The following is a 21,039-nucleotide window of genomic DNA, read 5'->3' as shown; positions in this document are numbered from 1 at the left end:
GATGGTCTGATCAAATCTCTACCTCTGCATTAAGGTCCCCAACTTCAATAATGTGACACTGCCACCCAGCGAGCAGGAGACTGCCCAGGAAATAGACAGCTACTTCCGACAAGAGCTCATTTACAAAAGGAATGAGAGGATGGGCAAGAGGGTCTGGGCTCTGCTCGAGGAACACCCAGAAAAGAGCTTCTTCTTTGCCTTTGGTGCAGGTTGGTGCTTCAGATTATTGCAAAATATCCAATGTGATAAAAACCTTTTAGTGGGTCTACAACTGACTAACCTTTGGAGTTAATCCATATAAAGATGGCCACAACAGCAAGTCACCAAACACAGAAAATGTTTATACTTCGGTCAGTTTTACACATGTTGACACACACCTTGACTGCCAGCAGTTTGCACAGGTATTGACATGGTGCATGAGCTTGTCATTTTTTGAGGTTTGACCAAAGCAAAGGGAACACCATTGTTTCTCAACACAAGAGGTTTCTCTGCTCAAACGTCTTTGATCAGAGTTAAACTGAACTACATTTAAAAAATTTTAATGTTTTTTTTTAAACAAACTCAACCTTTATCACTACCTGATGGATAGGAATGAAAATGCTGTGGTCCAGTTTACCTCAAAATAGAAACTCGAGCATATGTCCCAGATGTTCATGCACATAGATGCAGAAATAAAGTCAAGCCTTAATTTACTGCCCTTATAATATCAGACACCATCATCATCATTTTCTCTGGTCATTTCCAAGAGAAAAGTCAGTGAAACCTTAGAAAGACGAGAGACTTTCAGTCGGTTGGTCTCTGAGCTGACAGGAAACAGCTGAAGAAAAGCAGACACACGCACACGCACGCACACACATACATTCTAACAAGGAGTACATTTCACAGCATGTCCCTAAGGAGGTGCCTTTACAAGGGCTTGGTCTCAAAAGGTGTGTGCTTCTGTGTGTATTTATGTGGGTGAGCTGGTGAGTGAAACTGATATGGCCAATCAGCCCAGAAGCACTACTTCTAGACATACTGAGGGCAAGTTAGGTCGACATGTACAAGGTATGGGATAGGGCATGTTGGGGTCCATGCACCCCCACCCACACACACACAGGCATATGCGTAAACACACACACACGCACACATGCACACATGCACACACACAGACCCCAGCCAGAAGTCATTCCCAAAACCAACCTCGGTAAAATGTGTCCTTAATTATACCCTGAAGGGTCAGAGGGCACACACACACACACACACACACACACACACACACACACACACACACACACACACACACACACACACACACACACACACACACACACACACACAGAGCCACAAAATACAATGGAGCCCATTGTGTTAGCATATTCACTTCCCTGTTACCATCAGCTGTGGGACTTATCAGTAACCATCTCTCGTCCCTTTGAATCAACAAAAATGGATGTCTCGCCAGATTAAAGGCTTGATTATTTCCTACTGAAGTGTCAGGGTGAATTACTCCAGTAGACTCTGGGAAAAAAATAGACTTGTATCTCTTTAATTGAAACACATCAACATCTAGATAATCTGTAGCTACCTGAAATCTCTTCAGTCAGATCTCTAGATTTGAGTTAGTGGAATTAGAGCTTTGCTGTTTGGAGCAGAAGCATATTAAGCATATTTCTCTTCCCGAGGAATGATCCTCATTAGCGTGTACGGTTAGCCGGCAGATTCCTTACTGATGCTATGTGGAAAATTACTGTGGGCTTTCACTTTTGCCTTCAGTAAGCTTGATTACCACAACAACCTAACAAAAATGTTTATCTGTGATAATTTACTTCCTGTCAAACTGCCTGGTTTGATGCAGATCAGGGTTCGGCAATTTGTGTGTATGGAAGCTGGCTCAAAAGCCTTGAATATGTCCAAAGGCAATTCATATTTTTAAATAGGTCTATGCAAAACAAAAGGTGTGTGTGTGTGTGGGGGGGGGGGGGGGGGTATTTTAAAAAGGTGTCTAAGTATTTAAAACCAAATTTACTAGAGATAATATTTGTCAATACTGGCCAGGGTTTTTCCTGGCTCAAATTGAGGCAGAGGTGGTACCAACATAGGCGTCATTTTAACCGGGGACGCCGGGGACATGTCCCCAGCAAAATTTGTGATTGGCAGCTGTGTCCCCCCCACTTTAAAAAAGCCTGCTGATGAGGATTTTTGTTTTACCAGCTCAGATCTTATACCAGGGGTCGGCAACCTGTTCCCATCAAAGAGCCATTATTACCCGTTTCCCACAGTAAAGAAAACACTGGGAGCCACAGCGGCCGCAGCGTTGTGGGCGGGGCCTACCCTCAGACAGCAGAGCGCTGCTCACAACATGACAGCAGCCGGTACCGGTCGCTCGCATGGGCGTCGCACCCGTGGGGGATTCAACACCCACACTTTTCCAGCTGTTTTGCTCACCTCCACACCAGTCTGGTTTCTTTACGTCGCACTCACTCTGTTTGCCTCATCTCCTTCTTCACCTCCGCTTCTGACAGCCGATGTCGGGTTTCCAGGAGAGCAGGAGAGGGAGGGACGGAAGAGCTCGACTGAATTCATAATTTTACATCTTGACATTAGCTGTACAAAGTCTGAGTTTGATAAAGTGAAGAACAACAATTTGCAGAGGTTTACAACAGGCGCGGCGCCAGGTTTTCATTTTTGGGTGGGCCACGGTAATTCTGGACGGACCTTAATAAGCAGTGACTTAAGTGAAGCAGGCAGGTCGCGCTAGAAAATTTAGTTTAAAAAGACGTCATAAATGTTTTCCCCCGTCATTTTTATTTATAAAATATGAAGTAAAAACTCACAATTTAATTTTCATTCATTTGTCATTAATATGTAGTCTACACCCGTGCGTTAAGTGGACCATCTTCCAGTAAAAACAAAGCTTCCAGCCCACCTCTCCAAATGCGTAAAATGTGCATCAGCCTCTAGTTAGGTGCGCCGCGTGCACCGTCAGCCCAGACAAGAGCAGAGCAAATAGAGAAAGAATAGAGGATAATTGTGTCTGGATGTGGATGGAGATTACATTTTACAGCAGCCTGATCATCATTTAAATACGTAAACCATCACCTGTCTTCTAGTCCATGCTATCAGCATTATTTTAATTGGTTTGTGTGTGTGTGTGTGTGTGTGTGTGTGTGTGTGTGTGTGTGTGTGTGTGTGTGTTTTCCACTTCAAACACTGGTCTAATCAACCAGACCAGCATGTCCAGTAACACATTAATGTTAGAATTAAACAGTTTCACTTCATGTAGGCTAGGAACGTTTCACCTGCCGTGGCCCGGCCGCTTCTGCTCCACATAAACTTTGTGCGTGATCAAATGTCTCTACGCGTCATGCGTCTCCATATTAGAGACGGGAACAAGCGCTGTTCTGCCAAAGTTTCATAATTTCATAAAAAGAACATTTTTCCAGGTGACACATCCCTCAGAGAGACCGGGTTTCCAGAACGCTTCAGTGGGAGGAAATCGTATCGCATGCACCGGGGTTCTGCGCTGCGAATCCCTCTACAGATCTTCAGCCCACTGTCCACCGTGGGCGCGCCGAGCCGCACTGAACACAGTGTCCAGTATAAAGCTCTGATGTTCTGATGGGAATCAAGTTACCTCTGCGATGTGCGTATTAAAATGTCAGCTCATCCATGCGCATCAGTGTGCGTCGGGGTAATTCTTTCAAAACAACCAACATCCTTGAGTTTATCCGTCAATATGTGGCAAGATGGAGAAATGAGGGCCCGGGCGGGATTCGATCCCCAAACTACCGGGTGAGAGTCATATGCTCTAACCAGTCAGCCAAAGAGATATTCCGTTGGCTAAGTAGCCAGGGCGCATGATCTATCGGGACACTGTGACAGGACACTCACACTGCCACACCTGATTATGAAACTTTGGCTGAATAGCGCTTGTTCCTGTCTCCAATGTGGCGACGCATCCAGGAACCTGTCTGAGGAGAAGCCCAGAATCTGACATCCTTCAGCTCAGGAAGCGCCTATGATTACGCACAAGCGTGATGCGTCAACCCAGTCTCACAGTAAGACTGGGTTGGACCTGTTCAGGTTTACGCAGACAATCTTTACATTTAGAATTGGCATACAGATGTAAAATTAATGCAGTAAAATATAAAGCTTTTTATTTAAATATCCATTCATTATTTTACAAGCAAAGAGAGCGCATCAGATGGATGGAAGAGCCGCATGCGGCTACAGAGTCGCCGACACCTACTTTATTGTCCCCAGCAATTTTTAAACCCCACTCAAGTGTATGGTTATTGTCCCCAGCAATTCTGAAAACAAACTGACGCCCTTGGGTACCAACCTGACCATACGCCAGCACATGCCTACTCTGCCTCACTTTTTTAAAGGGACTTTACGGAGTTTTGAATTTTTATGCTTGTGATTGCCCCCTCAGGCCAAAAGCGTAACGGCAGCTTCAATAGTAGGCTCGTGCACGAGGCGCGCAGGCTGTACGTGCACACTCCTTAACGAAAATAACAGCTGAGACAGTCCCGTGCGTGCGTGTGTGTGGCCCGGAGGACAGAGGACAGGAGAATGCGCAGCTAATTCATTAAATAATTTGGTTCTGTACCTTTCTCTTCAGCACAGCCGACAAAGGTTTAAGATGGGTCAGTCTCCCTGCATGCTCAGATCATGCCCTTCCATTGCTTGAAAAATTGTTCCAAAACGAAAGTTGAACCCACATCTTTTTTATCTGTGAATTCAATGCCGTTCAGTGAGTCTCAAATAAAAATTTGGGCATCTTACTGTAAAAAAATATACCATTAATGTAAAAAATAAACTCTAAATAAACTATGTTCACATCTAGAATTGAACCTGGGTCTTCTGCACGAGAGTCCAACGTCTTACTAGGTGAGCTAAAGTGCCAGTGATGTCTTTTGTATCTGTAACATTTTAATCCTTGATGACAGCTGAAACAACATTCAAAGAATGGTTCGGAGCGAAAATGGCTATTTTGTTTCTAATTTAGAGGAAATATCTAGAAGAAAGTAGCTAAGGGTCCTCAGAAATGTAGCTAGGTTCATCACTAGGCTGCGGGCTATGCCTGAGCGTGAATGCGCATGAAGCAGCCAACTCGACCCGAGCAGCTCTCTTTTTCTGTGATTTTACAGAAAAACAGGCAATCACAGTAAAAATGCCAGGACTCATTCTACAGGACCAGGGCATTGCAGGACAATGTATGAAGAAGAAATTTATTATTTCTATACATGTTTTGGCTTCCATAATGCCCCTTTAAAGGCAAAATATTTTTTTAATTAAGTGTTTTAATCTAAGCATCTGTTGATTAATTGAGTATTCAATTTGACAACGTTTCAAGTGAAACAAAACTGGTTTGCTGCTAAAAAATATGAAATAAAACAAAATTATCAGGCGGATATAACAGACTCTTATTATAAAAGGCTCAATAATATGCATTAGATTGGTGTTTAGTTCCCTTTTTCCCATCTGATAATTATAGTTAAAAATATTTTTAAATATATGACCTACATTTCAGTTACATTTTAAGTTTGTATTAATAACACTCATCTTAGTCAAAATAACACATAAATCTGTCCAGTAAAATATAATGCATTTCATTAACATGCATTTGTATTGTAAATGGTAATAACATTTAATTTATTTTGCTAACAATGTAACGGTGGCATGTCTATTATGTACGGGTTGGCAATAATCCAGTTTAAATTATGTTCAAAGATAGAAGCGTTTGTGAATTATATACTACAACGGCTTGCCGTACTTCCTGCTCCTGTGTGTGGAGCAGACTTGGAGCAGTAATGTAACTGGTATCTGCAGCGGTTCTGATCCGTAGCACTGCAGGATGCAGAATAAACAGGATGGTGGGGATTTTTCATCCGCTTGTAGAGCTTAGTCTTTCATAGTTTGATCATCATCATACATTTTTCTGTGCGCCACTTGATCGTGAGACTGCTACCCGTTAGCTTTAGTATTAGCTGATCTGCGTATAGCTGCAATTTTGATCCCAAACTTTGGACCGGTTCTGCCTTTGTGCCTTTGCTGGTTCCTTTATTTTCCTCCACTGCATCCAGATGACCACACTGTGCTCCAGTAAAAAGCATTTTTCTTACACATAACTTGCTTTTGTTCAATAAAGTTCCAGGGAAAATAGTAATTCAAAGATGTTGCATGCCATGTTTAAAAATAGACGGACACGCACAGACAGGTTTTTTCGTCACACTGTACAGCCCTGCTCTGATATGGAAGAGCCTGGGGGGAAATCAGGACGTCAGTAGCACCAACCATAAACTTGTACCAACTAGCGAGAAAAGCAGTTTTTGATCTTCTTCTTCTGCAGCGGTTTTAGCGATTTTCGGTGCACCGCTGCTGATACAATGCCCTTAGTGGTGCAATGCTGCAACTGCAGTTAAAAAAACATCCATATAGAGCTCCGGGAGTTGACGTCACTTCTCCCAGCATGTTCAAATCGAAACGGCACCATTTTGGCAGGCAGAAGCCCGCAGCTAGACTATTTGTTGTCATAAATCTCACACGGGAAATATGGTCGATTCCTGTTGTGCCCCAGGATGCCAGAACAGATGGGGACAAGTCAAGGGAAGATCCTTCTACAGGATTCCCCAAGATCCGGAGCGCCGCAAACGTTGGATCATTGTAATAAAACGCGCTAGTGACCAGGCTTAAATGAAACTGTGGGACCCCGAGAGTAAAGGATTTCACTTATGCAGCGACCGCTTCATATCAGGTATTTAAACCAGCGTTTCCTCAACTGTGTATGGTATTTATTTTAAATGCTTTTATTACGATTCTTAGTGGGCTTCCTAAACTTATTTTGGCGTGGCTTTTTCTGTCTTATTACTCATAGCAACAAGTAAACATCACGTAAAACGTTGCCTCGTGAGTTCTGCGTGCTGCCGTTTACGTGTTTTATGATCACAGCAATTAACCGGCTAAGCTGTATTTACTTTTTAAGCAATGGTTGATCAAGTGTCAGATCACACATAAAAAGCACTTTGGATTGCTATTATCCGTCTCACCGAGACAGATCTCAGACAGATCCTGAGACGCTCCTGCCTGACATATTTATTTTATTCACGGAAAAATAAAATCAAACTAGTGATTTCTCTTGGCGTTCAGTTCATACAATCAAACAGCACAGCACTCTATTCAAACTACTTACGTGTAAATCTGTTATTTGTCCATCCATCCATCCATTTTCATCCGCTTATCCAGAGTCGGGTTGCGAGGGCAGTAGCGTCGAGAGGCCCTGACTTCCCTCTACCCAGCCGCCGGAGCCTCCTCCTCCGGGGGAATCCCAAGGGGTTCCCCGGCCAGGTCCAGTAAGAAGTCCGCTCCGACAGCTTCTGGCGTTTTTAAAAAGTATCCCAGGGACACGGTAAGGGTCAGAGATGTTTAGTCTATTTAATTTCTGACTATATAAATGATTTCTTCGGTTTTAAAGTGTGAAGTAAACTCCGACGAAGTAAAATCCAAGCTGATCCCATTCACGTTCATGTGTTTGTTTACCTTTTTTTACCTGCCAAAATGGCGTCTACTAACTGAGAGTCACGTGGGGTCCGGAGCTCTATAGCTGGGGGCAGAGTGAAATCAGCCTGGGGCAGCACAAAATTAGCTGGAGGCGGCCACCACGCAAATTTGAACACAGGAAAAACCCTGTTGGCCTTAAAATGTAATATCAGAAAATATCAGTATTGATGTTTACTTCTTTAGTGACCCAACATTTACATACCAAGCATGTATTACAGATCAAACTATTTGGGTTCATCTCTTCTCTGCCAAAATGCCCAAATATGACAGATATGAGAAGTAGTTTTTTTTTTTTTAGATATTTTAATTTTATGTGGCACAACTTGTGGATAATTAGGAATTTGCCCTGTGTAGTTTGCCTCTGTTGCGTGTATACCTAGCCTTACTGTTTGACTCTGACCCACTTTCTTATCTTAATTAATAATGTTGTAATGGCCACAGAGCCCAGAGAAATGGTTCGTTCTCAGAAAATCAGGTTTCAAACATCATAGACACACCACTTTAAATCTACAAATCCCAGACCACTTCAACTCCAGCTACATTGAAAGAAAATGGTTGCAGTAATGCTAACTGCAGAAAAAACGCTAGCCCAAACCAGAGCTAGCCTGAGCTACTGCTAACAACCTCCTTGGACTAAAGGAAAACAACAGAAGAATGTTGAAGCACTACTCACATTTGAGGATGTACTGGGAATATCCAGACTTTGAGTAAACTCCTGGGGATGCACATCTTGGAGGACCTCTCCTGGTCTGAAAACAACACATCACTGGCCAAGAAAGCCTCTATTTCCTCCATGAATTGAGAAGAACACATGCCCCGCCCCCATCATGTCATTCTACTGGGAGTAAAATCAAGAGCATTCACACCAGCTGCATCTCTGTGTGGTACGGAGGCTGCACGGCCTCCAACAGGAAGTCCCTGCAACGCATAGTGGATGCAGCCAGCAAAATCATCATCACCCCTCTGCCCTTTCTAATGCACTTCTACCTAGGGATGGGTACCGAATTCGGTACTTTTTAAGGTACCGACTGAATTCCATAGTACCGACCGAGCACCGATTCACATCATTTCAAACGGTATCTCGTTTCGGTACCCGTCCTTCATAACGAGAACTTGCCAAGACAGCTGCGCATGCGCAAGAGCGTTATGTCATCGCTCGCTGCGAGACAGTTGTAAACAGAGCAGCATGGTAGAAAGAACGAACGCTAAAGCTTGGGTCCACTTCACTAAATGTGATGGGTAACTGGGTGATGATGAAACCAGCGACAACGATCTAAAGCCCCCTTCAGACAGGCCATGAAAAACGGAAATGTTCCGGACTCTGTCCGTAAGACCTTTGTGTCTGAATACAAACATCCGGATAACGTGTTCCGGAATTTATCCGGACGAAGCCCCTAGTAACAGGTCCGGACTTGTTATGGACAGGGTGGCTACTTCAGACTGGTGAGGTAGAGTTCCGGACAAGGGGGAGGGGGAGGAGGAGGGGACCGGGGGACGCTGTGCGCACCTAGCTAGCCCGCTGCTGTAGCATGCGGCGAACCACGGCGGCTCGCCTCCTACGGTACCGCCTAGACGCGCGACGGAGCGCTTTACACCGCTTCAGTGATTCCTTTAACCATTGAGCTTCATCATCCAGGTCTCTTATGCGTCTTCGTGTGCGCAGAATTATGCTTAAGCACCTCGTGATTTTTATCTTGAGAGGCGCTATAGAAATTATATTTTCTTCTCCTTCTTCTTCTTCTTAACATGAGTCCGATTCCCCCCCCCCCCCCCCACCCCCCAACACCACCCCCGTCGCCGCCGTCAGACATCTGGAACTTTTCCCTGCTGTGTGAACGCAGCCGAAAGGACAAGTTCCGGTACAAAACTGGTGTGTCTGAAAACACAGTTCCGCTTAAAAACTGGATTGAATTGTCCACAAATGTTCCAGAATGTCTATCTGAAAAGGGCTTAAGTGAGACATCTTCATCTTAATCTGCTCTGGTAGGTAAATAAAATGTTTAAGATAACGTTAGCTTGATATGTTAGCTTCCGTTTCGCCAATGGTGCGTTCGCTTTCTCCTCGGAACTCCGAATTTCTGACTAGAAGAACATGAACGCGCTCTAAAGTTTGGCTTCACTTTACTAAATGCGACGGGTGATTGGGTGAAGATTAAACCAGTGACAACGATCTAAGTGTGAGGCATCGTTTAAATCTGCTCCAGCAGCTAAATAAACTGTTAAGATAACGTTAGCTTGATATGTTAGCTTCCATTGCCACCATTGTTATCAGTTATTTGCTTAACCCTTGGAAATTCTAACTTCCCAGTAGGAAAAATCAAATGAAAAAGGACTGCAAAAGGATTGAAGATGCACAGTAAATTTAATTCACAGTAAAGATGCTCGCTTCAGTTTAATTATCAGCTTATAAAACTACAAGGATGATGTTAAAATACAAACAGTTGAATGTTATTTATCGTGATATTTATCAAATATTGTTATATATTGAGAAAAATATATATTTAATTATAAAAGAGAATTAAAATAATAAACACTCAAAAGTATCGAAAATTGGTACCGTTAAGTACCGGTAGAGATTCCTAGGTACCGGGAATTAGTACCGAATCGATTCAAATGTCAAAGGTACCCATCCCTACTTCTACCACACCCGCCTCACCTGCAGAGCCATCAGCATCGCTGATGACTCCTCTTACCCTTTAATTTTCCAATCCGGCCTCCTCCCCCCAGGAATAAAGATACCAGAGCTTCCCAGCCAGCTCCACATGGATGGCCAACAGCTTCACCCACCAGGCCATCAGTAGGCTGATTTGATTTTAACACCTGATAGATCCACAGCAACGGTACCCCCATACCACTCCTTCACACCTTGCAGAACTGTAACCCATAGTTATTAATATAGTCAGTGCTTTAATTGGGCCGCTACATACTTTTAAAAATTACCTCTCAGTATACCAAGACTTTTTTCTAGCACACGGCATGCATCGCTGATTTTTTTGCCCATTTATCAGTCAAAATCTCTGAAACCGTTGTAAAAAAAAATCTGTCCGTCTTCAAGTAAACAACAGCCATCCGCAGTATTTTAGCTCTGCTACTGAGAAGAGACAAATGTGAACAAATTGAAGGAGTAAATCTGAGAAGATAAGATCTGCTTACAGGAACGTGAGAATGATTTAGCACCTGTTGTCCAATCTAGTTTATTTATAAGAAACCATAACAAAAGACTGCTTAGGAGAAGGTATCAACCTTGATGACTCCCTCGGATTGTTTTGAGAAAATGTAGGAAAATATATACAGTCTATAGCCTACCTTGTAAGGCTTTTCAATGATATATTACACAGCATGCTTTAGTAATGTTAAAGGGGAGACATGGTTGACTGAAATAACATTTTTAAAGGAGTGTGCACTGCAGTCCTTTAAGTAAATACCTCCTGAAAATCCCTCCACACCCATTACTCAGCATTAAAGAAAATGTTGAATAAGCATCCTATTTGAAAGGCATATGAAAACAATTATTACAACGAACTCTGGCAGAGTAATTTAATCTATGTTCACTGTCTGCACCCGTGATCCCGTCATAATCTGCCATACTCTGGTTCTGTTGGATAACGTGTTTGCATTTAGCTGAAGGTTTTCTTTCCACCCTAAAATGATTTTTTTGTCTCTCCGGGGGCTGAACCTGAGCACATTTGTGCTTTTGCTCCCTGAATCTGCTTAGCACACCACGATTCTCTTCAAACTTAGCTCAAAGCCACAAATTTAAATGTTTGTGGCTTTGTGGTCAACAGCCTCTAACAGTTACTGTTTTTTAAATGGTTTCACAGACAATTAAGGGTTGGTTTTGGATCTTCTGCTGTTTGGATTGGTAGGAATTCTCTACAGTCAATACTTTTTGGTTAATGAGCTGTTTGGTGCAGCGGGAAAGAACAGATGCACTTTTTTAGCTGTGAAGTGTGGGCTATTATAGATGTAGTACATAAAGAACTTGAGAATAAAGCAGGAACTTAAGTCTCTCAATGCATGTAACCAAATATGTGCATAACCTTACAAACCCAGCACCCCAATGCATTTGTGGCTATATCTGGTGATTTTAATCATGCCTCGCTCTCTGCTACACTTCCAACATTTCAACAGTTTGTCAGCTGCTCCACCAGAGAAAACAAGACATTGGATTTGTGTTATGCAAATGTAAAGAATGCATACATGTCCAAAACAAGACCTTCTCTGGGACAATCAGATCACAATCTTGTTTTTCTCTGCTCGGAATACAAACCACTTGTTCAGAGGCAACCTGTGACAAGAATAACTGTGAGAAAATGGTCACAGGACGCTGAAGAAGCCCTTCAGGGTTGTCTTGAGACCACAGATTGGATTACTCTCTGCCAAGGATATGAAGAGGACATCAATGCCATGACTGGATGTGTCACTGACTATATAAACTTCTGTGTGGAACATCATACCCACCAGAACAGTGAGATGCTTTGCTAATAACAAACCCTGGATCACCTGTGAACTGAAGAATCTGCTAAATGAGAGAAAAAAAGCCTTCAAGGAGGGAGACAGGGAATTATTGAGGAGTATACAGAAGCAACTGAAGATCAAGATCGGAGACAGCAAGGAGGCATACAGGAAGAATCTGGAGAACAAACTACAGAGGAACAATATCAGAGGTGTCCGGTCAGGGATGAAGAAGATCACAGGCTTCAAGCAGAGGAAGGATTGCACAGATGGCAGCCTGTGCATAGACAGCCAATGAACTGAACAAGTTCTTCAATAGGTTCAGTTCAGGAACAAACCCAGCATCCTCATTGCCTGTCCCCAGCCAATCAGACATCCCATCCTCCAGCAGGAGATGCTGCTGCCCAATTTAACTCCCCCTCCCACCTATATGTCTCTAAAAGTCAGGTGAAGAGGCAGCTGGAGAGACTGAACAGGAACAAGGCTGCAGGTCCAGATGGTGTCAGCGCCAGAGTACTGAAGGCCTGTGCAGAGCAGCTCTGTGGGATTCTGCAGCACCTCTTCAACCTCAGCCTGGCCCAGGAGAAGGTTCCAGTCCTGTGGAAGACATCCTGCCTTGTTCCAGTTCCAAAGAAAACTCACCCATCAGTCAGTGACGACTACAGACCAGTTGCCCTGACATCCCACATCATGAAGGTCCTGGAGAGACTCCTGTTGGTCCACCCTAATAAGCAAACTTGGACATATCAGGACTCGATGCAGTTTGCTTATCGCCATGGAGTTGGAGTTGAAGATGCCATCATCCAGCTGCTTCAACCAACCCACTGTCATCTAGACAAAGCAGGCAGCACTGTCAGGGTCATGTTCTTTCATTTCTCCAGTGCATTTAACACAATCCAGCCTGATGTACTTTGCCAGAAACTCCAGAAGACACAGGTGGGGGCCTCAACAATCGCCTGGATTAAAGACTACCTGACAAACACCACAGTTTGTGAGGCTGAAGAACTGCACATCAAACCAGGCGATCAGTAACATTGGAGCACCACAGGGGACTGTACTCTCACCATCCCTTTTCACCCTGTACACCTCCGACTTCCAGTACAAATCAGAGACCTGTCATCTACAGAAATACTCAGATGACTCTGCAGTTGTCGGGTGTATCAGAGATGGACAGGAAGCTGAGTACAGAGAGCTGGTGGAGCGCTTTGTGGCATGGTGTGGAAACAATCATCTGACCTTGAACGTGAACAAAACAAAGGAGATGATTTTAGACTTCAGAAGAAACAGGGTGGAGTCAAACACTGTTTCCATCATGGGAGAAGAAGTGGAGATGGTTGAGGAATACAAATACCTTGGAGCTCACCTGGACAACAGACTGGACTGGAGAAAGAACAGTGAAGCCGTTTACAAGAAGGGACACAGCAGACTGCACTTCTTGAGGATGCTTAGGCCCTTCAATGTCTGTAGCAAGATGCTGCGGATCTTCTACAAGTCTGTTGTTGAGAGTGTAATCTCTTCAGCCATCGTCTGTTGGCGTAGTAGCATCAGAAGCAGGGACCTGGAAAGGCTCAACAGCCTAATAAAAAAGGCTGGTTCTGTTCTGGGGACGATTGTGGAACCACTGGAGGAGATGATGCAAAGAAGGATTCTCCAGAGAATCAATAAAATTATGGACAACCCTGAGCATTCTCTTCACAAGACTGTCCGACAACGGAAGAGTGTCTTCAGTCGGAGGCTACTTCAGTTTCGCTGCAACACTGACCGCTACTGGAGATCCTTCCTGCCAACAGCCAATGTAATATACAATAACTCTTTGACGACTTGATTATTATTATTATTCTGAGCTACTACAGCAATCAATTTCCCTCTGGGATTAATGAAGTATTTTTGAATTGAATTTGAATTGAATTGATTTGAACCTGCAAATGAGTAATATAAATAAATGATAAGCTTTCTGTTGGGTAAATTGTAATATTTGACTTTAAAATAGCTTTTTGATTTTTCCCAAATCCATTTTTTATTTTACTTTTTTGTTTGTTCCAATTGTTTGAGAAAATTAGTCATCCAAAAAACGATTTTTATCAGATGGATTAAAACATTTTCAAACATTCAGTAGTAACCATCCAAAAGTTCAAAAGAACATGCAGCGTGCTTTAAAATATGCCAAATCAATAAATCTAATCATACCACACATAAGTCCATCCTTTTAACAAAAATCATAAACTAAAATTAACAATGTTATATATATATATATATATAGCATAAATTATAGTATTAAATAATTGATTTAACTGATAATTAACAAGTGTCCAGTTTGACTCACAAATGATAACGTACACAGGGCTCTCTCAGACCAGGGGGTATTCCAGAAAACAAGATTTTCCCAAAACCAGGCTTTCTTGTGAGATTGCCTTTGTAACCTCCCCTAAGTCAGTCCTGTATACATGGCTAGCCTGAAAGCCCTCCCAGTCACCATGGTAACACATGCTGAAGAACAAAACTGCTTCGTGGCAGGCCAGCAACTAGGGCTGCAACGATTCGTCTATGTTGTTGACGAATATTGACAATCGCAATAGTCGACAATGAATGTCACTGTTGACGTTGTCGCCAGACGTATTTTTTCTGACCGAGTGAGGCATCTCACTTCATTACAATCTCTGCCGAGAGTTACACATGCACAATAGCTTCTCTGCTGAGGCCAACTAACAGAAATGGCAGTGTCCAACTCAGCCTGGATTCGGCGAATAAAAAGATTACCTGCATTATTTGTAAAGCAGTCCTTGCATGTCACGGCAGCACCTTGGTAATGCATGAACACTTAAAGAGAAAGCACGTCGGACAGTTGAATGAAACAGAGTGACTCACCTCGGTAAGATTGAAATAACACGAAAGCCAATACGTTTTGTTTTGGATGTACATTGTACATTTTTTAAACGTATTTTCGCTTTAAAAAAGAGAGATTTAATGTTATGCCCGACTGTGCCTAACTAAAGTATTTTAATTTTATCTATGCATTTATGTCTACTGACTGAACACTGTGCCTAATTGGTGTTAGACAGGGCGTTTTCATTCACTTTTAGTATGAATTGGTTCATCAGCAGCAAAGTTCAATAAAATATGCATTTTCCATTGAAGTACCCATCTTTCTTGTGTTTATTATCATTTTTCACATAATTAAAGTGATCTCATGCTAAATTGAAGAGCATTTGAATAATTATCCGATTAGTCGACTAATCGTTTCAATAGTATGTGACTATTAAAATAGTCGTTAATTGCAGCCCTGCTATCAACTAGGCTTACTGACGCTTTGTGATTTTGATTAGACGAGGCAAGTGACTTCACCTTTTTCTTGTTGGTGGCTGGCAAATACGAGGTGGTGACTTAGTGCCACCACTGGCCCACAGCCATAGGAGCAGCTACAGCTTTGTTCTTGATGGCTACATTATTAATAAATGTGGAGTTTAAACTTGTAAACATGAGCCCTAATTGGATTTACATCTTAACATTGTTGTAATTAATCTTTATTTGCAGCCAGGAGCGTTTCATTCCACTGATGTTGCTCCTGATGTCAGCATTATTAATAAGTATAATTATATATCAGCTTTAGTCTGCACTAACTAAATAGCGCCGGCTACACAGCTGTATTCAAACAGCTCATGATCTCTATGTTAGCTCTGATATCTTTGTAGTCCTCTCGCTTCCGGTCGGTAACAAGATGGCGCCTGTGCTTGGCTTAGCCGCAGTCACTGGCCACTTTTTCAAACTTTTCTCCACTAACCTCCTCTTTTCCACCTTGCTCCTGTCTGTGACCCTCTTCAGTAATGTCCCTGCTACCACCTCCTATGATCGCCAGACTCTTTTGTCCTTCCGTTCGTTCACGATCGCCCAAGACGCACCGAGGACGTACCATCCTGTTTGTTTACCTGAGTGGCAGCGCACTGGCCCGGAACCAATCGACGGTCCCGAGCTCCCCGCCTCCAGCAATGTTTGTCCGTCCCGGGAAAACGTCGGAGGAAAAGAGGTAAACGAGCAGGAATCCAGGTGAGAATAAGACTTCTCTTAAAGTGTGGTTTATCTAGTAAACATCGGCGCAATCTTCTAGCTTCTTGTCCTTTGTTTGGTGACTTGAGCGCCACTTCCGCATTCCCGCCAGGCCGCGTTGGGACGCGGTTCATCCGTCCAAGTTTTTTAAGGTCTGTTTATCCTCATTCCTCAGTTGTTTCTCCTCCTGTTCCCTCCATAAGTGGTTTTTATAAACACCGTGGATCTAACCCTGCTAATTTAGGTCCACTAACTCCAGCTGTTTCTGTAGTTTCTGATTCCACCACCTCACTCAGCATGGCTCTATTAAATACCCGCTCTGTTAGCAATAAGTCCTTCCTGCTCAATGATTTAATTCTCTCTAAAAACGTGGATTTTCTGTTTCTGACCGTGGTTTGGAAGCAAACATCTGATTATTCTGGTCTGATTGAACTCTGCCCGAGTGGTTAATCTTTTCTTAGCCAGCCCCGGGGTTCTGGTCGTGGTGGAGGCCTAGCTGTTGTTTTCAAAGACCATCTTCCATGTAGCTCTACAACCTCTGGTCACTTTGCTTCCTTTGAACTGCCGCTGATTAAAGTCGGGCGTAAGGACCTGTTCTACTGTGCTGTGGTTTATCGTCCACCTGGTCAAAACAGTTCTTTCCTTCAGGAGTTTAGTGACTTTCTATCCTCCACTGTGAAGCTGTCCAGACTGGTGATTGTTGGTGATTTCAACATCCATGTTGATGATCCTTCTGATCACTTTGCCATGAATTTCTCCAGTCTTATGGACTCCTTCAGCTTTACCCAGCATGTTTCTGGCCCCACACACACCAGGGGGGAAACTCTAGACCTTGTTTTTACCCTGAGTCTAAATGCTGACAGTGTTTGTCCTGAGGACGTTCATATTTCAGATCACCATTGCATTTTCTTTAACTTGTCAGTTTCTGCGTCCCCACCTCCTGCTCGCCGTATGGTTAGTTCTCGTTTTCTTAATGAGAGCACAGCTAGCAATTTTTCTGCTGCTTTTGATCCACCCTGTTCTTCTGATAACGACCCAGATTCCTTAACTTCTCAGTTTAACAAGCACTGCCTCTCCATTCTGGACAATATTTGTCCTGTCAGAACCAGATCAGTTCCTGCAGTGAACCCTACTCCCTGGTTTTATGACAGCCTTCGCAGCCTGAAGCGCCAATGCAGAAAAATTGGGCGTTTGTGGAGGAAAACCCACTCCACGTCCATCTGCTGCACCTAAAGGATCTTCTGTCATCCTTTATCTCTGCAGTCAGAGACGCCAGGGTTTCCTATTTCTCCAACCTGGTGTCCCAAAGCAAAAGGAACCCCAAGGTGCTGTTTAACACCATCAGCAGCATCGTCTCTCCTGCCTCTCCTACAGCCTCCATCCACTCTGTTGCAGACTGTGAGAACTTTCTGTGTTTCTTTGTGGACAAAGTCAATAAGGTAAGATCTAGCAGCTCTCCTTCAGCCTTATCGCTGCCTCTCCTGACTCCAACCAGGCCCATCATCCTAGATAGCTTTGCTCCTGTTTCTTTGCCTGAGTTAACCAAACTAGTTAACTCTATGAAGACCTCTGCATGTCCCCTCGACATCTTACCCTCATCTTTGTTTAAAAGTGCTTTTCAGTCCATCGGTCCCAGCGTTCTCTCTATAATTAATGCTTCTCTGCTTTCTGGTCAGGTCCCTGCTTACTTTAAGAACACTGTAATCCACCCGCTTCTTAAAAAACCGAGTCTCGACCCCCTCTCCATAGCAGCTTCAGACCCATCTCTAAACTTCCGTTCATGTCCAAGATCTTGGGAAAGGTTGTGGCTAAACAACTCACAGCTGCTCTTGATGAACATAACATAGCTTCCAGTCAGGTTTTCGTAGAGCTCATTACACTGAAACAACTCTTCTTAGGGTCTCTAATGACCTTCTGACTCACAGTGATGCAGGGGACTGTTCTGTTCTGGTCCTGCTGGACCTGACTGCAGCCTTTGACACTGTTGACCATCACCTGCTACTGGATAGGCTGAGAGACTGGATAGGCCTATCAGGATCTGCTCTGGAGTGGTTCTCCTCTTATCTCTCTGAGCGCTCCTTTTCTGTGGCCGTCTCCAAGTTTAGGTCCTCCAGCACCTCTCTTACTCATGGTGTCCCACAAGGTTCTGTGCTGTGGCCTCTTCTCTTCCTCCTCTGTCTGCTTCCTCTTCAGCACATCCTGAGCTCCTTCAAAGGAATCTCATACCATCTTTATGCAGATGACATCCAACTGTACATCTCTTTTAAGCCCCATGAGATGTCTAAGCTGCAGCTGTTACACACCTGCTTAGACTCTATCAAAACATGAATGGCTGGGAGCTTTCTTCAGCTGAATGAAGATAAGACTGAGATCCTCATCTGTGCCCCAGAATAGCTGGTTCCCAAAGTCAGAGACTCTCTTGGTCAGCTTGCTTCCCACACCAAACCTTCTGTCAGGAATCTTGGCGTGACCTTTGACCCAGTTCTCACCCTGGATTCTCAGTTCTCACCCTGGATTCTCATGTCAGTTCTCTTGTTTGCTCTTTTTTCTTCCATCTCAGGAACATTGCTAAGCTGAGTCCCATTCTGTCCCACTCTGAACTTGAGACAGTTATCCACACCTTCATTTCCTCACACTTAGACTACTGTAACTCTCTTTTCACGTGTCTGAGCAGAACCTCCCTGAACCGTCTACAGGTGGTTCAGAATACCTGTGCTCGGCTTCTGACCAAGTCCTCCAAATACACCCACATCACCCCGCTTCTCCTCCAGCTTCACTGGCTGCCAGTCAACTTCAGGGTTCATTTCAAGATCCTGGTTCTGGTCTATAGGGCCTTACATGGACAAGCACCATCTTACATTGGTGATCTTCTTAGTCCTTACACCCCCAGCAGGTCCCTGAGGTCCAGTGATCAAAGCCTACTGGTTGTGCAGCGCACCAGGCTAAAGACCAAAGGTGACAGATCATTTGCTGCTGTGGCCCCCAGACTCTGGAACTGTCTGCCCCTGAGCCTGAGATCAATGGACTCAGTGGTCTCCTTCAAAAAGCAGCTGAAGACTCACTTGTTCAAGCTGGTTTTTGTATGACCTTCTTCACCACTCTCTCTTTATTCTGCTCTCCCCACCTATTCCACCTTCCCCAGGATCCACTGATTTCCCTCTTTCCTATTCACTCTCTCTCTTTCTTAACATTTTTTTTCTTTTAAATCCCAATTTTCTATTTTTGCTCATTTTAAATATATTTTGAAACATTTTCTAAATGCTTTTTTATATTTAAATTTTGTTTTTTTTTTGTTTTTTGTGAAGCGCCTCGTGATTTTTATCTTGAGAGGCGCTATAGAAATTATATTTTCTTCTTCTTCTTCTCATGGACATGAATGAATAATTATTGCTCCGTCTGAATGAAGAACGAGGCTCTGTCCTTTCCTTCCATTCTCATTTATTTAGCATCGATTAACAGGGGTTGCCTATGAACGAGCATGAGCCTCGCTTCCCGCTCCTCACTTGAATTAGAGGGGATTGAATTCACCTGAGAATTGTTTGTGGAGCCAGGTAAACCAGGAGGCAAGGGGCTAGTCAAGCAGGGATTTATCGGGAGATCCCAGCTGTTCTAAACTCGCTTTCTGGAATACCCCCAGATCGATGTATTTTCTGGTCAACCATGTGCTTGAACAACTCACATAGTAATTGTTCTTCCAAACTGAATACATAGTTAGGTTATTTTTTAGCTATAGACCTACAAACTGTTAAATGTATAACAGCTATTCAGTTTTCAATTCAAGTTTATTTATGTAGCGCCAAATCATGACAAGAGTCGTCTCAAGCCACTTCACATAGTAAACATTCCAATACAGGTCAGTTCATTAAGCCAATCATTAAAAAGTTTCCTATATAAGGAACCCAGCAAAATGCATCAAGTCACTGACTAGTGTCAGTGACTTTACAGCAATCCTCAAACTAAGCAAGCATTTAGCGACAGTGGAGAGGAAAACTCCCTTTTAAGAGGAAGAAACCTCCAGAGGATCCTGGCTCAGTATAAGCAACCATCCACCACGACTCACTGGGGATCGAGAACTGTGTGGAAAGTGGTCAGTATGTCCTCCAGCAGTCTAAGCCTATAGCAGCATAACTACAGAGATAGCTCTGGATAACCTAGCCTTTTAGATGGAGGCATGTAGGAGGCAGAGCAGTCTTTACCGACTGTACACTCCACCTCCCTCTACTCCCCCACTTGTTCAGATCTGGGCTAACATCAGATCTTAACCATAGGCCCTATCAAATAAAAATGTTTTAAGCCTAGTCTTGAAAGTAGACAAGGTGTCTGCCTCATGGACTAAAGCTGGGTGTTGGTTCCTCAAGAGAGGAGCCTGATAGCTAAAAGATCTGCCTCCCATCCTAATTTTAGATATTCTGCGAACCACCAGTAAACCTGCAGTCTGAGAGCTAAGTGCTCGGTTAGGAACGTATGGAACAATCAAATCACTGATTTATGATGGAGCTTGATTATTAAGAGCTTTATATGTGAGAAGAAGGATCTTAAAATCTATTCTGAATTTAACAGGTAGCCAATGTACGGAAGCTAAGACAGGAGAGATATGATCTCTCTTTTTAATTCTCATCAGAACTCTGGCTGCAGCATTTTGGACAAGCTGAAGACTTTTAACTACATTCTGTGGACTTCCTGAGATTAATGAATTATAGTAATCCAGTCTTGATGTAATAAATGCATGAACTAGTTTTTCAGCATCACTCCTGGAAAGGATGCTTCTAATCTTAGCAATATTCCAAAGATGGATAAAGGAAATCCTAGAAACCTGTTTAACGTGGGATTTTAATGACATGGCCTGGTAAAAGAAATGCTAGAAGCTTGGATTGGACCTTTTCAGCTCCCATCTCAATACCCTTTCCTATCTGTAATCTCCTGATTCATAAGCCAATTGATAGTCTCTTATTAACTGTAAACAGGGAAAAATAAATATATAACATGTTTGCAGAACAT

General features: G+C 43.3%; 1 protein-coding gene across 1 annotated transcript in view; it reads left to right on the top strand.

Annotated features, from left to right (window-relative positions):
• trabd2a (TraB domain containing 2A) overlaps positions 1 to 21,039 on the top strand; it is a 114,197-nt gene that overhangs the window by 70,130 nt on the left and 23,028 nt on the right. Inside the window, exon 4 of the mRNA XM_015977009.3 lies at positions 35 to 209. Within this exon, the coding sequence (XP_015832495.1) occupies positions 35 to 209 (175 nt within the window). The remainder of the gene's footprint in view (positions 1 to 34; positions 210 to 21,039) is intronic.

Source organism: Nothobranchius furzeri, chromosome 6, assembly GCF_043380555.1.
Source record: "Nothobranchius furzeri strain GRZ-AD chromosome 6, NfurGRZ-RIMD1, whole genome shotgun sequence".
Taxonomy (NCBI): domain Eukaryota; kingdom Metazoa; phylum Chordata; class Actinopteri; order Cyprinodontiformes; family Nothobranchiidae; genus Nothobranchius; species Nothobranchius furzeri.
Note: the sequence above shows the minus strand (reverse complement) of the source record. Positions and strands in the feature narration are given on the sequence as shown.